The 16,631-nt window shown below is 38.4% G+C and overlaps 1 protein-coding gene across 13 annotated transcripts in view; it reads left to right on the top strand.

The window, feature by feature from the left end:
• Positions 1 to 16,631, top strand: part of LOC311077813 (complement C3-like) — a 501,390-nt gene that overhangs the window by 216,681 nt on the left and 268,078 nt on the right. For 2 of the 13 annotated variants that reach the window (XM_084106431.1, XM_084106432.1), the window contains exons 1-15: positions 5,608 to 5,727; positions 5,814 to 6,009; positions 7,481 to 7,649; positions 8,149 to 8,222; positions 8,331 to 8,419; positions 8,595 to 8,677; positions 8,780 to 8,867; positions 10,457 to 10,559; positions 10,689 to 10,809; positions 10,904 to 11,019; positions 15,343 to 15,489; positions 15,630 to 15,833; positions 15,972 to 16,163; positions 16,238 to 16,390; positions 16,472 to 16,601. The exons of 9 other annotated variants lie outside the window; for them this stretch is intronic. In XM_084106431.1, the coding sequence (XP_083962557.1) occupies positions 5,657 to 5,727; positions 5,814 to 6,009; positions 7,481 to 7,649; positions 8,149 to 8,222; positions 8,331 to 8,419; positions 8,595 to 8,677; positions 8,780 to 8,867; positions 10,457 to 10,559; positions 10,689 to 10,809; positions 10,904 to 11,019; positions 15,343 to 15,489; positions 15,630 to 15,833; positions 15,972 to 16,163; positions 16,238 to 16,390; positions 16,472 to 16,601 (1,936 nt within the window). In that variant the 5' untranslated portion in view covers positions 5,608 to 5,656. Of the gene's footprint in view, positions 1 to 5,607; positions 5,728 to 5,813; positions 6,010 to 7,480; positions 7,650 to 8,148; positions 8,223 to 8,330; positions 8,420 to 8,594; positions 8,678 to 8,779; positions 8,868 to 10,456; positions 10,560 to 10,688; positions 10,810 to 10,903; positions 11,020 to 15,342; positions 15,490 to 15,629; positions 15,834 to 15,971; positions 16,164 to 16,237; positions 16,391 to 16,471; positions 16,602 to 16,631 lie in introns of those variants that run through there. 2 more of the 13 variants (XM_084106434.1, XM_084106433.1) reach the window with 2 other exon arrangements.

The raw sequence follows: 16,631 nt of genomic DNA, 5'->3' as shown, positions 1-16,631 counted from the left end.
GGGCGCAGGTCATTTCCCTGTCAGCCCTACCGGTCTCTGACGAGGAAAGAGACGTGAGCTTCCTTTGTCCAGTCAGGGCATTAAGAGCTTATGTGTCTCGCTCATCTGTCTTCAGGCAGATGGAGCAGCTCTTTGTTTCATTCAGCGGACGTTCCAAGGGACTAGCCGCGTCGAAACAGAGCCTATCCAGATGGATAGTTGACGCCATTGCGCTGGCGTATGCAGTGCCAAGGGTATGCAGTGCCCGTTGGGTGTCAGAGCGCACTCCACGAGAAGCATGGCTTCATCGTGGGCCTGGTCAAGTGGGATTGCCTTGCAAGATATATGTATGGCGGCAGGCTGGGCCTCCCCGTCTACATTTATAAGGTTTTATAACCTAGAGGTTCCCGCCTTACAGGCCAGGCTGTTGTCAGTCTAAATATACCAGTACTGTCTGTTCTGATGCTATCGGTTCAGAATACTGTGTCTGCTGAGCACTGCTCGATGAGCACTGCTCGCTGATCGACCGCAAAATGCTTATGGGCAAATGAATAAGACCCACAATTTTCCATCAGTTCAGGCCGTACTCCGCCCTGTCTGTATGATGTAATTTGCGTCTGAGGGACGCTGCTATATGTGGAAGAGCGCGGCTCCGCCCCTCCCTCTTCCCGGACTCCCTGTGAGTTCCCCTGGTGATTATGCACTATATGAACCCCGGGCTTTCGCCCTTGGGTCTTTGGTGTCAGATCCCAGCACGCACGGCGTTTTACATTGGGTCCCCTAGCGTAAGATACTTACGCACTACGAGAGACCTCTCGTAAGAGAACGTACTCGGTTACTAACGTAACCTCGGTTCTCTCTAGAAGAGGGAACGAGTACTGCGTATCTTGCCGTGCATGCACACGCTCTGGTTAGCTTCGGCGATGAAAAAACAGATATCAATAATACAATAATACAAAATTAAGGATAATTTTTTGGCTTCAATATCTCACGGAAAAGGGATTTTCCCCTAGCGTAAGATACTTACGCAGTACTCGTTCCCTCTTCTAGAGAGAACCGAGGTTACGTTAGTAACCGAGTACGTTTTAAATGTTAAAAGTCGATTTTCGCCGGACATTTGTTTTCCCTTGACCCTTAACGTCACATTAAGCTTTTTCTTTTTAATGTGTGTCGCATTGAGGCTATTGTCTGTAGTTTTCCTCCCATAGAGCATATTATAAAGAAAAAGCTTAACGTGAATGCAGTAAGACGGTGATATTAAAAGTCAGTAGCCTCACCTTATTGAACATGCAACGCGCTATTGCACGTAAAGCGTTTTATAATGGTTTTCTATGGGTGTTGTTCATAATCTGATTTAATCTGTTTGCTTCTACAAAGTATGCTTTATTAATAAGGTAGGCCTATATTGTGTACTAAATTTTGTGCTTCAATATCACTTTCTTAATCCACATTAAGCGTAGTATTATATGGGGAAGAACGCTTGATTGCGGTGTTTTACTACTGCCATCTGGTAGTAGCTTTTCTCAGACTGTGTGTGTGGATCATGCAAGTCTAAACCTATTTTTTTTACAGTCTATGGTCTAAACTGGCGAAATGAAACTGGCATGTTGCCTGATCCACAAATGCACATCTTACTTGTTGCATGCACAAATTCTGGCCTACATTAATACAAAATTGAGGTTTTGTATTAACAACTATGTCTCTATTTGTACAAAATGCTGCACATTCATGCGTTTCTGGATTTTGCACACACAAGTTGTATTGTATTAGTTTAAATGTAATGCTTAAAAACACAGCAAAATGAAAGTCTCAAAGTCCAAATGAATCAAATGAGATTGACACACTAATACAAAAGAAAACATTTGTATTCACAAAAATGTCTCTATTTGTACAAATTGCTACACATTCATTGAATTTTGAATTTTGCTCACGCAATTTGAAAGGCATTTGGTTGTGGATAGTAAAACATATCTGCAACATTTATCATGTTCATGGATAATTGTGCTTGCACATGTTAATCATTTTGTGACACTTCAAATTAAACAAATATCAACATCTAAACCTCTGTTAATTCTCACTAAGATCATCTGACAGCAATAGTCAAAGTAATGATGTCTAAATGAGACCATAAATGATGTTGAAATATGTCCACAATGGCCACATCTGAACTAGTTTTTAACCTTGTACGAAGGTTCGATGAACGTCTAGATCGGACGTGCAGAACACGTCAAAAAAAGACGTCATAAAAATATGGAAGCAGATTAGTCTCAAATATAATTCACGCAAAAACCATGATTCACAAATGCGTAGACAATTTCACATGCATGAAACCTAATTCACGTGCGTGAAAAAAAAAATATATTCACTAAAAGCAATTCACATGCGCAAAATACAATTATATACTCATAAAATACATTTCACAAATGCAAACCACAATTTGTAGATATACAACTGTGCACAAAAACCTTTGAATGTTTAAAATGTACGAGTGTATCCTTGCATTTGAATGTGCAAATCGTCATTCACGTACGAATCGCCTTAGATATGTGTGTGTGTGTGTGTGTGTGTGTTTTTGAGACTTTCCTGGCAGCATAACACTCATAACACAGAGCAGTCGTACTCTTTAGCCAATCAGATTTAAGCTTATCAATCGACCAATCAGTATCACGTGAGGGCGGGCCTACCTACATGTTACGTCATCAGCTTTCGACCAGTTCATGGCTGAGCAGAGGTAAGTGCAGTTAATCGTTCATTTCTGTGTTTAGAAGTTAGAGATCAGTTGAAGCAATAGTTTATTAACTATTAACTGATGTAAGAAAGTGCTGTTGTAATCAGATGTCCCATATCGTGTCAAAAATGAAGAAGAATGATGCTTGTTTTGTTGTATTTTAGCTGAAGGTACAGACAGCTCTCACAGCTACAATCACGCTAATGATTGCAAAACAATCATCTGTGGTCAATACCCATCGAGATTGTTCTTTAAATAGTGAATAGACCTATTTTAATGAGCAGCCAGTGTTTTTTGCCATTTGTGTATGATGTTAAATTATTATTAACACTTGTTTCCCTGCATTTTTCAGGATTACTCACCTTTGGTGTGACATCTGGATAGCAGCCACGAACATCTTAATTCATGTTGTTTCTTTATTCTCTTTTATACTTTTTTTTTTTTTTGTATTTATGTCTTAATTGGTAACACTTTATTAAAACGTTTCATTAGTTAACATGAACTAATAATGAACTGCACGTGAACAGCCTTTATTTTTTGTTAATGTTAACATTTACTAATACTTCATTAAAATCTTGTTAACATTAGTAAATGCACTGTAAACTAACAATGAACAGCTGTATTTTTAACTAACGTTAACAAAGATTAACAAACACAGCAACAAATGTATTGCTCATGGTTATTTAATACATGAACTAATGTTAACTTAGTTATTGCACCTTATTGTAGAGTGTTACCAATATATTCAACATGCATTTCCTTATGTTTTGTGCTGTATTGTAATCTCAAGGTTTTTAAATAAGGTTTTTTATTGTCATCTTAAGGTCTCACAGGACAATATTGTGAAGCATTAATTTTACTTTGCCTAGTAAAATAGGCAAATCTGATTTTATGCTGATAAGACAAAGGTACTTATCATAGAGAGGCAATTAAGATTATGCAACTAAGATTACTCAGTAAACTCTATTCAAATACCATCACTTAATTTCCCACATCCTCTGTCTCCACCTCTTGTACTATAGGGTTTTAGTACTTTAAATATCAGGACAAAATCTTATATGTCCTAACAGAGAGGTCTACTGATGACCAGACTGAACACAATTCATTTGTTAACTTTTCACTTGATGTATTGCACTTATATTTATATACTTATAAAGCAAAGTACACTCTGACTGGATCTCACAACTCCTGAAGAGATGTATATTTCTCTGTACTGAATATTGTGCTTCACAGTTTAGACTGTCAGTTCATGATCTTCATATGTAACAGGAACATTAATCATGATCAAGTCATTTTATATATTTTATTCCCAAAGGATTTGGAAACTTTCAAATTAATAGAACGTGTACATCAAATTGAACTATGTCTGAATCTTTTAATTCTGACAAGAACATTTAATAATGCATGCATAGCAAGGCTTTATTCCAAAAGCGTGTACATATAGTCCGCAGGAGACAAATTAATACAGTAACAATGCATCACTTTCAACCACTTGTTGAAACAACTGTCAAAATGGATGGCTTGCAACATGACTGTTTTCAAAGAATTACAGTAGAAATGGTAAGATCACAGTACTGGTTGTCTGCAACTTCATACATCATCTGTCTTGGAAATCTGAAACAATAAAAGTACATAATATATGCAGATCAAAACATGTCTCCTATGCACGTCATTACATACATTATCATCAGTTGAATGTGTGGTGGACAGGGCATGAAAATCCATCAATACTAAAAATAAATGTTTATTAATAAATGACTAAACAGCAGTTAATAAACTATTGCTTCAACTGATCTCTAACTTCTAAACACAGAAATGAACGATTAACTGCACTTACCTCTGCTCAGCCATGAACTGGTCGAAAGCTGATGACGTAACATGTAGGTAGGCCCGCCCTCACGTGATACTGATTGGTCGATTGATAAGCTTAAATCTGATTGGCTAAAGAGTACGACTGCTCTGTGTGTTATGAGTGTTATGCTGCCAGGAAAGTCTCAAAAACACACACACACACATATCTAAGGCGATTCGTACGTGAATGACGATTTGCACATTCAAATGCAAGGATACACTCGTACATTTTAAACATTCAAAGGTTTTTGTGCACAGTTGTATATCTACGAATTGTGGTTTGCATTTGTGAAATGTATTTTATGAGTATATAATTTTATTTTGCGCATGTGAATTGCTTTTTGTGAATATATATATTTTTTCACGCACGTGGATTTTTTTTGTGTGTACGTGAATTAGGTTTCATGCATGTGAAATTGTCTACGCATTTGTGAATCATGTTTTTTGCGTGATTTATATTTGAGACTAATCTGCCTCCATATAAAAACTTTCATTCTGGCTCCTCAGTGGACGTCTTTTCAACGTCCGACTTTTGTGACAAAGACGTTGAAAATACGTCTTTTGGACATAATTTTGCTTAGTGGGATATATTCACCCCATACTGAAAGATCAACAGAGCATATATATCCATGGCTATATACTGTTCAATAATTCTTTCAACCTCTCAAAGATCAACAGAGCGGCTGCCAGTTTACCAAAGGTTGAATTTACACAACGGGTTTTTGCAGGTCATTTACTGGAAATCTGAATTTGACTGCTGTTACTCTTCATATGCTTATGAGATCTTTATGAATCTCCTGCACTGAATTTGCATTTGTGTTTTTCATTAGGCACTGATTCAAAAAGTTATTTGTGTATCACACAGGAGATTCATAAAGATCTCATAAGGATTTGAAAAGTGAATCGCAGTCAAACATAAAAATTACTTGCTATACTGTTAGACTGTAGATGGCTGAACTGAAGTGTCAGTTTACTTACAAAACAAATGCAAAAAAAAAAAAAAAACAGAGAGAGAGAGAAGACTGTGAAGGTCACGGAGGCGGGTATAAATCTGAGCTGCTGCAGGTTCACACACACACACACACAGACACAGACACGATGGACGTGAAGCTGCTGTGTCTGACTGTTGTTCTTCTCTCCTCACCCCTCCTCACACTGTGTGACCCGCTGTGAGTATTAAACACACCGTTTGCTCATAGAGTTACTAATAATCATTTTTTTAAGATTTCAAAACGCTGTGATTTGATCTCCTCAGGTTTGTTCTGTCAGCTCCTAATTTGCTGAGAGTGGGTTCCTCAGAGAACGTGTTTGTGGAGGCTCAGGATTACTCTGGAGGAAACCTGAACGTGAGGATCTCAGTGAAGAACTTCCCAAAGAAAGACAGGGAGATACTGTCCAAAACAGTGACACTGACTGCAGAAAACAATTACCAGATCCTTACAGATATAAAGGTGAGAGCTCCATAAATACAGTGATGTTTCATTCTGTAACATGGTGAGAGTCAGAAGCAGATCCACAAACCAGAGAATGTGATTTCAGTGACTGACAGAGAACAAGGGCTATATATACTAGGGCTGGGCGATATATCGCACGATATTGTTATGCGCATCTCGTCAGTAAAGCCGGTTCCTTGATTAGTAGTAAATCACCATCACTTGCTTTCAGATTTCTTATGTGTTTAGATTTTGTTTGGCTGCTGTATCTGAGTTATAACTGCCAGATGAACAAAGAAAAAAAAGTGATCTGATGGTGTTGGTTTTATTATGACATTCATCATTTGAACTTGATTACTGAACTCATTAAGATTCTTCTTTCTGACTTCCGATTCTTTCTAAAAACTCCGGCCAGAGTGGAGATTTTGAAAATCTTCGTTTGCACGTTTGCATGTAAACAGAGAAAAACGGAGTTTTAGGCAGCGACGTCACAGAATGTGACTATTTTCGGGATTCTGATTGGCTAAGGTGGGCTTGAGCTTCTCGTTACACTGCCACCTACAGGTTTGGCATGCTCTTGACAGCATATACACAGGTTCGTGTGCACGATGTTATTTTTGAAAACGAAGAGGGGAGAAATGTCCGTTTATGAAAATAGCCATCCACGTGTAAACGTAGCCTTAGAATTATAAGTAAAGTAATGATAATCATATGCTGTAGAACCACAAAACTGCTGTTAACAAGTTAAACCAAACTATTTCAATAAGTTTCATTTTTCAGATCACAGCATGACTATGTCAAAACATAACCAACACTATCAGATCACACTTTACTTTGTTCATTTAACTGTTATAAATCAATAACAGCAGACAAACAGCAGTAAATATTAAAGTAAACAGATAGAGGTCAAGAGCCCAACTAAAGCAAACACCCATCACCTTAATGGTAACTTACAATTTGTGATTTTCTCCTTCAGTGATTCTGCTTGTTAACATCAGGTGTCTTCAATAATGCTCAATCATCACTAAATTAATCACTTAATTAGCTCATTAACTTTAACACTCTTGAGTGTTAATTTAACACTCATATTTTAACACTTTACACTCTTGAGTGTGGACTCATATACACTCCCAGGAGTGTTAATTTAACACCGCTCCATCTGAAAGCAGGTGATGGTGATTTACTACTAATCAAGGAACCGGCTTTACTGATGAGATGCGCATAACAATATCGTGCGATATATCGCCCAGCCCTAATATATACACAGGCAGACAAGCTTAACATGATAACAAGGGGGCGTAGATAATAAGAAACACCTGGAGACTAATCAACATGAAAACCTACAAAGAACTACAAAACATGGTGTAAGACAGGAGATAACATAAGAGTCCAGGAACACACAAGACGGGAACACAGGCTGGGATCATAACACATTCTCATTATTTTATTATCAGATAAAATTCAGGCTGACTGATTATCTGTTCTCTAGATCCCTGATGATCAGAACTATTTCTCTGATGATCCTCTGGAGAAGCAGTATGTGTATCTACAAGCTCAGTTTCCATCCCACACTCTGGAGAAAGTGATAATGGTCTCATTCCAGACTGGATATATATTTGTACAGACAGACAAGCCCATCTACACGCCTGCTAGCAGAGGTACGATTATGTGCTAAGTTCACAACGTAATTTCAGGAGGAATTAACCTAATCTAATCTTTCAATTAACTGCTGGAGCATAAGCAGCCGCTCACCTTGCTCTGGCATCAGCTGTTTTGGCGTCCCTCCACCTCCCCAAGTCCACCAACATCATTTAAATAACATAATTATAACATCTTGCTACCATACTCGTCATGTAAGCATTAGTAGTCCCACTGGAGGGTAGCACTATATCTAAGCTCGAGTTGAAGCTGCTTCATTGAGCCCTCCATTGTGGACAGCAAGCCAAATACGCTTAACCTTTTTAGCTTAAAGATTATATGGGCAAAGGAACTCATGAAATACTTGGAAAATAAAACGCAGAGTGAACTTTATACATAAGCATAACATAATTGTTTATTATTAAACTGACTGCTATGTGTATCAGGGTTTGAATCTGAAATTTGAGTAAAAAACATCAGAACTCATATTTCAGTTTTTTGCTTTGACCTCTTTTGCAGTTCAATACAGAATTTTCTCTCTGACGCCCAACATGAAACCACTCAGTCAGACTGGAGTCACGGTGGAGATCATGGTACACACTTATATACGCACACACATTCGTGGCATTTCATCTGTAATGAGCATGTACACTGCTGATCTCAGTAAACACACAGTGTTAATGCTGATTTCTGTGTTTAAGAATCCACAAGGCATCACAGTTTCATCAGAGAAGATAGATCCAGTGAAAGGGATGAAGTCTGGAAACTACGACATTCCTGAGGTTGCCAGGTGTGTGAAACGCTGACTGAAGATATTCAACTTGAGTAAACTTTATTTAATGATTCAATGATTTCTCTTTAATGTATCTACACACAATACTCATAGATGTGATATAAGATTAATTTGATCTGTTGTATAATGCTTATTTATATTTTGTTAAAGTGTTTTGAATTTTTTTTTTCAGTCTTGGGATCTGGAAGGTTGTCACTCGGTACACAGACACTCTTCAGAAGAAGTTTACTACAGACTTTGAGGTCAAAGAATATGGTAAGATGTGTGTCAACAAAATGTGTGTTGTGTGTGTAAATGCGATAAAAACTAAAAGAATGTATTGATTTATTTGTATCTTTTCTCTGGTTTGGTTTATAGTGCTTCCAACATTTGGAGTCAGATTAAGACCCAGTAAGTCATTCTTCTATGTGGGTGACGAGAGCCTGACAGTCGACATTGAAGCCAAGTAAGACAACATATGTTCTGCTTCACTGTATTGAAAATTAATCTTTAATGTGTGCACACAGTGATTTAAAATAGATCTCTATGTAAACTACAAAATAATATGTGCTATGAGCAACCAATACTTTTCATGAGTGTTTGAGATAGTATACATTCCAAAAGTAACAAAGACATTTATCTTAGTCTCAAAAGGCATATTTTTTTGACTTGTGGTTATTCTGTATTTTACTGCTAGTATTAATATTGTTTCCTGTGTATCCGCTCTCATGACTGAAGTTTCCTCGCTCATCGTTCCTCGCCTCCTCGCAGTGCAATTAGAGGACTGAGATGCTCTTCTAGATGACTGAGATCCATTGTTTCTGTGCCATGGGCTGGAGGACAGAGGAGCGAGGAAACAAGAAAGCATCAATTTGAGCATTGAGAAGCACCCACAGATTTTGGGGATGCTAGTGTGAACATGATGGATTATGGACAATATATTGATGTATGCTGTCTGAAAGGAACTCTATGTGTACACGTTTAGAAGCATGAAGGAATGAGAAGCCCCAGGAAGTGGATTTGAGGCAATATTTAGTTTGCAACATTTGTTTGCATAAATCTGAATGCATAGACTCTGTTTGCATTTGTTAAATGTTGTCAACAACAACAGCTTAAGGGAAAGCCGTAACAGGTTTTATATATCATTTAATATGACTGAATCAACCTGACATCAGTTGGTTACACCAGGGGTTTTCAAAGTGTGTGGCACAGAGAGCAGCTCCAGTAGCCTGGCAAACCAGACCTACATCAAGATGTTAACTCACCATTGTCAGGGCTCAATCCGAGGGGCGATCAATCCGATAAACGGCTGTCTTTCAAATTCGCTCTGCATGCAATAGGACAGCGCTACAACCAACCAGAGCATTTTCCCATCAGCAGAGCTAGTTGATGATAGATTAAACTTTTGCCGTATCTGGCCGGCAAAACTACGAACACAACTTCCTGTTTTAAGAATGACTTAAGTGCCGTTCTTTGTTTTTTCGCAAAGAAAGCTTAACTCCAAGTCAAACAAAGCCGATTCGAAGACCGCTGTTCGCCAGCAGCAGCTCTTCTTTGTTTTCAAGTAGCAGGGAATTCACGCAGAACCGTCACACTCACAACTCTGTTGTCATTATGTAAATCCCGCACCAACTCTATACACGATTTGATTGGCCTGATTAGAGTTTGTTTTTTCCAGCTCAAAAGTCAACGGAGAGTTTCTGGACTACCCTGGCTGCAAAATACATTTTGCTGCCGCTAGGGTGCGTCTGGATTTCTAGGCTACAGCTCCAGAGTATATTGGCTACACTGTAAAATCCAACAGTTGTTCTTCTAACTAACATGTTTTAGATAACTATATATATACAAAATGAGTAGTGTACATGCTCATATATAAAAATATAAAAAGAAACATGAAAAACCCTCATGTTGTTCAAAACATGTATGACTGTGGAAAAAGAAAAGAAGGTAGTTAGACAAACGTTCAAGCTGCTTTTTCATGAAACTGGATGTGGATCAGGGTTAGTTGTCGTCACCGTTCAGTTTTTACAGCTGAAATTGTATGTGCTTTTATAGGTACCTGTTTGGACAGAAGGTGGAAGGAAATGCGTTTGTGATGTTTGGTGTGAGGGACGGTGAGAAGAAAGCAAGTATTTCTTCTTCTCTTCAAAAAGTTCAGGTGAGAGACATTAAACAGTTTACACGTTGGGATCAATCTCATTTCTCTTCACCTGAGTGACTTAAATAAAACATTAAAATGCTTTTTACTGCGTCTTGTTGACTGCTGTTGTCTTTCTCATATGAATAGATTAGGGAAGGAGAAGGTGAGGCAGAACTGAGCAGGGAGATGATCACTAAGACCTTTCCAGACATTAGGCAGCTGGTTGGACGATCGATCTATGTTTCAGCCAGTCTTTTAACAGAAAGTGGTAAGACTCAACAGATACTGTACATCTGTATGTTTACATGCCTGTGTGTGATTGTATATGAGAGGCTAATCGTGTGTGTGTGTGTGTGTTTCAGGCAGTGAAATGGTGGAAGCAGAAAGGAGAGGCATTCAGATTGTGACGTCACCGTACACCATCCACTTCAAAAGAACACCACAATTCTTCAAACCTGGGATGCCCTTCAGTGTCTCGGTATAAAACATTGACTAAAAAATAAACATCATAAACTAATTAAACATAAACATTTGCAACTGAAATGGAAGTTGCAATAGTTTTTTCTTCCCTATTTTGATGTGCAGTGTAAAAAATATTTATACAGTGGGTACGGAAAGTATTCAGACCCCTTTAAATTTTTCACTCTTTGTTATATTGCAGCCATTTGCTAAAATCATTTAAGTTAATTTTTTTCCTCATTATTGTACACACAGCACCCCATATTGAAAGGAAAACACAGAATTGTTGACATTTTTGCACATTTATTAAAAAAGAAAAACTGAAATATCACATGGTCCTAAGTATTCAGACCCTTTGCTGTGACACTCATATATTTAACTCAGGTGCTGTCCATTTCTTCTGATCATCCTTGAGATGGTTCTACACCTTCATTTGAGTCCAGCTGTGTTTGATTATACTGATTGGACTTGATTAGGAAAGCCACACACCTGTCTATATAAGACCTTACAGCTCACAGTGCATGTCAGAGCAAATGAGAATCATGAGGTCAAAGGAACTGCCTGAAGAGCTCAGAGACAGAATTGTGGCAAGGCACAGATCTGGCCAAGGTTACAAAAAAAATTCTGCTGCACTTAAGGTTCCTAAGAGCACAGTGGCCTCCATAATCCTTAAATGGAAGACGTTTAGGATGACCAGAACCCCTCCTAGAGCTGGCCGTCCGGCCAAACTGAGCTTTCGGGGGAGAAGAGCCTTGGTGAGAGAGATAAAGAAGAACCCAAAGATCACTGTGGCTGAGCTCCAGAGATGCAGTCGAGAGATGGGAGAAAGTTGTAGTAAGTCAACCATCACTGCAGCCATCCACCAGTCGGGGCTTTATGGCAGAGTGGCCCAACGGAAGCCTCTCCTCAGTGCAAGACACATGAAAGCCCGCATGGAGTTTGCTAAAAAACACCTGAAGGACTCCAAGATGGTGATAAGATTCTCTGGTCTGATGAGACCAAGATAGAACTTTTTGGCCTTAATTCTAAGCGGTATGTGTGGAGAAAACCAGGCACTGCTCATCACCTGTCCATTACAGTCTCAACAGTGAAGCATGGTGGTGGGAGCATCATGCTGTGGGGGTGTTTTTCAGCTGCAGGTACAGGACAACTGGTTGCAATCGAGTGAAAGATGAATGCGACCAAGTACAGGGATATCCTGGACGAAAACCTTCTCCAGAGTGCTCTGGACCTCAGACTGGGCCGAAGGTTCACCTTCCAACAAGACAATGACCCTAAGCCAGTGGTTCCCAAAGTGGGTGCCGTGACAAATGGCTAGGGGTGCCGCAGAATCTCAGCTTTATTTTCCAATTTAAACAGCCTAAAATAACTATCGTACCATATAATAACCTTTTACAGCCAAGGTTATAATCGTTAACGAAAACGAACGAAAAAACAAAAACTAGGTGGGATAAAACATTGTCTTAACTGAAATAAAAATAAAAACGAGGCATTACAAAAAACGATAACTAACTAAAACTGTAATGTGTGTTTGGCAAAACTAACTAAAATAAAATAAAATTATAGAGTAAATGTCCTTAGTTTTCGTCTTTGTCAAGGTCTTTCATTTTTTAACGCTATTTAAAACACGCAGCGTATTCGTTCAGCTGCATTTCCTTTCCCTGCTCTCCCTCAGTCTCTGTCACGCGTCTCTCACATGCGCACGCACGCACACACACACACACACACACACACACACAGAGCTCCTCCCCTCCGTGCACACCGCGTCTCCATGAGAACGACTGTGTTCATTCGACGCGAAAGGTTGGTATCTCTATCTCGTGAACACCTTTACACAATCACACATTAAAAAGTGGTATAAAAATATATTAAATTCTGATTATAATTTTGTCAGTGTGTTATTGTCGACCCTAGAAGCGATTGCGCCTTCTTTAGAAAGTTAACTAACGTTAGTCGCAAGTTTGAGGTAAAATGCACTTTTTGGTTGTGGTTGTCGATGTCAAAACTATGGAAGCTTGTTTCCGCCACAGAATAAAACATTTTAAAAGATAATTGCGACTTTTTATCTAACAATTGCGAGTTAACATCTCGCAATTCTGACTTTATTTCTCAGAATTGCGAGATATAAAGTCAGAATTGCGTGAAATAAAGTCGCAATTGCGTGTTATAAAGTCAGAATTGTGAGATATAAAGTCAGAATTGCGTAATATAAAGTCAGAATTGTGAGATATAAAGTCAGAATTGCGTGATATAAAGTCGCAATTGCGTGTTATAAAGTCAGAATTGCGAGATATAAAGTCGCAATTGCGTCTTATAAAGTCAGAATTCTGACTTTATAACACGCAATTGTGACTTTATTTCACGCAATTCTGACTTTATATCTCGCAATTCTGACTTTATAACACACAATTCTGAATTTATATCTCACAATTCTGACTTTATAACACGCAATTGCGACTTTATTTCACGCAATTCTTTCTGACTTCGATTTATGTTGTTGGTTACAGCATAACTGTGAATCTGCATAAATGCCCAGAATTTTTGATATAATATAAAGGATTTCTTAAAAGTTGTTTACGAAAAAAATCATTCTTTTAGGCACACACAGAAGTCAAGATTCAGTATATGCATCTCAACAATGGTGACGAGCAGAATATTCAATTAGGAAAAGTAAATTACATAGACAATTCAGATCATAATTTATTCATACCGCAATGCATGATGGGAGCCATTAATGAGTTGTGATTGGTGGCAGCCACTGCAACATGTTTTATTATTGTCACCATTGTTGAGATTCACAGGCTGATTATTGATGTCTGTGTTTTAAATACATTTATCTGAATGTCTTTTGATCAGAACAATGTTTATTAAACATTTTGAATTATAAGTAAAGTACTGATAATCATAGGCTGAAGAATCACAAAACTGCTGCTAACAAGTTAAACCAATCTATCTCAATAAGTTTCCTTTTTCAGATCACAGCATGACTATGTCAAAACATAACCAACACTATAAGATAACATTTTACTTTGTTCGTTTAACTGTTATAAATCAATAACAGCAGACAAACAACAGTAAATATTAAAGTAAACATATAATGGTCAAGAGCCCAACTAAAGCAAACACACATCGCCATAATGGTAACTTACAATTTGTGATTTTCTCCCTCAGTGATTCTGCTTGTTAACATCAGGTGTCTTCAATAATGCTCAATCATCACTAAATGAATCACTTAATTATCTCATCAGCCCTAAATGCCGCTCCATCTGAAAGCAGGTGATGGTGATTTACTACTAATCAAGGAACCGGCTTTACTGACAAGATGCGCATAACAATATCGCGATTTAAATCGCCCAGCCCTAATAATAGGCTAACCCTGTTTACAGCATATTTTAAAATCATATCAAAACACCAACATATGCAAAAATATTTGGAGTTGTTTATTATTATTTAAAGAGTTAAGTATCTTTAAATCTGTTTTGTTCCAATGGTTCTCACGTACAGTAGCCTAATTGGTTAAAATCAGTCTGTTGACGTGTGTCCAGTTATTAATGGACTGATGATTCATCTGAAGGGGTTGTTTCACCTCATATTATGTCTGTTGTGATGCATTCATAATAAATTCATGCTGCTGTTTATGCTTCATTTGTTGTTTGTTCATCTGGATATAATTGTATATATGTATGTACATATGTTCGTTTAGTTTAATTGGGTTGGGGTGCCGTGGAAAAAAAAACACTACAAAGGGGTGCCATGCTTTCATAAAGTTTGGGAACCACTGCCCTAAGCACACAGCTAAAATAACGAAGGAGTGGCTTCACAACAACTCCGTGACTGTTCTTGAATGGCCCAGCCAGAGCCCTGACTTAAACCCAATTGAGCATCTCTGGAGAGACCTGAAAATGGCTGTCCACCAACGTTTATCATCCAACCTGATAGAACTGGAGAGGATCTGCAAGGAGGAATGGCAGAGGATACCCAAATCCAGGAGTGAAAAACTTGTTGCATCTTTCCCAAAAAGACTCATGGCTGTATTAGATCAAAAGGGTGCTTCTACTAAATACTGAGCAAAGGGTCTGAATACTTAGGATCATGTGATATTTCAGTTTTTCTTTTTTAATAAATGTGCAAAAATGTCAACAATTCTGTGTTTTTCTGTCAATATGGGGTGCTGTGTGTACAATAATGAGAAAAAAAAAATGAACTTACATGATTTTAGCAAATGGCTGCAATATAACAAAAAGTGAAACATTTAAGGGGGTCTGAATACTTTCCGTACCCACTGTATATATACATATATATATATATATATATTTTTTTTTTGCTTTGGCTTCTATAAAAGGTCCATTTAACAAATCCTGACCAGACTCCTGCTGAGAATGTGGAAGTGGAGGTCAATCCTGGAGGGGTCAGAGGTCAAACAACAGCCAATGGCATTGCAAAAGTTACCGTCAACACTCTAGGAGGATCTTCTACACTGCAGATCACTGTAAGACCTGCAAACTAAACTAATGTTCAGTCACTTTCACTGAAGAACTGGTGGAAAATAGATCAGTTAACATATGTTGAACAAGCAATGGAGTATATTCTACACAGCACATCAGAAAACAGTGTATTTGCTCTTTTCAGGCAAAAACCAAAGATCCACAATTAAGTGACAACCAGCAGGCAGTGAAGACGATGACGGCTCTCGCTTACATTCCCAAAGGAGACTCCAAAAATTACCTGCACATCAGCATTTGTGCTGCAGAGCTTCAGATCGGTGATCAAATGACAGTCAATCTGTACACTGGACAAAGTCCAGGAGTCAAAGATCAAGATTACACATACATGGTAAAGATTATAGTTATTTCTAAATAAAGCTGCACCACAAATGTATTTATTATGTCAATATTTGATTAACTACCACGGCTTGTGTTTGAAACCATATGAATATCATAAATACTGTTAACTCATCTTCCTCATTTTCAGATCTTAAGTAAAGGTCAGATTGTTAAGGCAGACAGGTTCAAGAGGAGAGGACAACCTCTAGTGACGCTGTCTCTACCTGTAACCAAAGACATGGTGCCGTCCTTCCGCTTTGTGGCTTATTATCATGTGGGCTCGTCTGAGGTGGTGTCTGATTCAGTCTGGGTCGACGTGAAGGACACGTGCATGGGAACGGTGGGTCAACCATCACAAGAAATAGTTGACATGCTCATCAACTAGATCTGATTCAGTGTCTCTCGTTTTAACAGCTCAAGCTTCAGGTGAAGAACAAGATGAATACCTATGGCACAAGAGATGAGGTCAAGCTGCAGATAACTGGAGATCCTGGTGCTAGAGTTGGGCTGGTGGTGGTTGACAAGGCTGTGCATGTCCTTAACAAGAACAGACTCACTCAGACTCAGGTGAAGGACCTTCTTCAGACGTCATGGCACAATCAGCTCTGATTGAAATGCATGTAACTGGTGTCTTTTTTGCACCTTTAGATCTGGGACGTCATAGAGAAGCATGACACCGGCTGTACGGCAGGAGGTGGAAGGGACAGTATGGGGGTTTTCAGTGATGCAGGTCTGATGTTTGAGTCACACACCGCAGGAGGAACCAACACCAGAACAGGTATATATGTATATTTGTAATTTCTTAAAT

This window comes from Abramis brama (assembly GCF_963993115.1).
Source record: "Abramis brama genome assembly, chromosome: 2".
NCBI classification, from domain to species: Eukaryota; Metazoa; Chordata; class Actinopteri; order Cypriniformes; family Leuciscidae; genus Abramis; species Abramis brama.
Note: the sequence above shows the minus strand (reverse complement) of the source record. Positions and strands in the feature narration are given on the sequence as shown.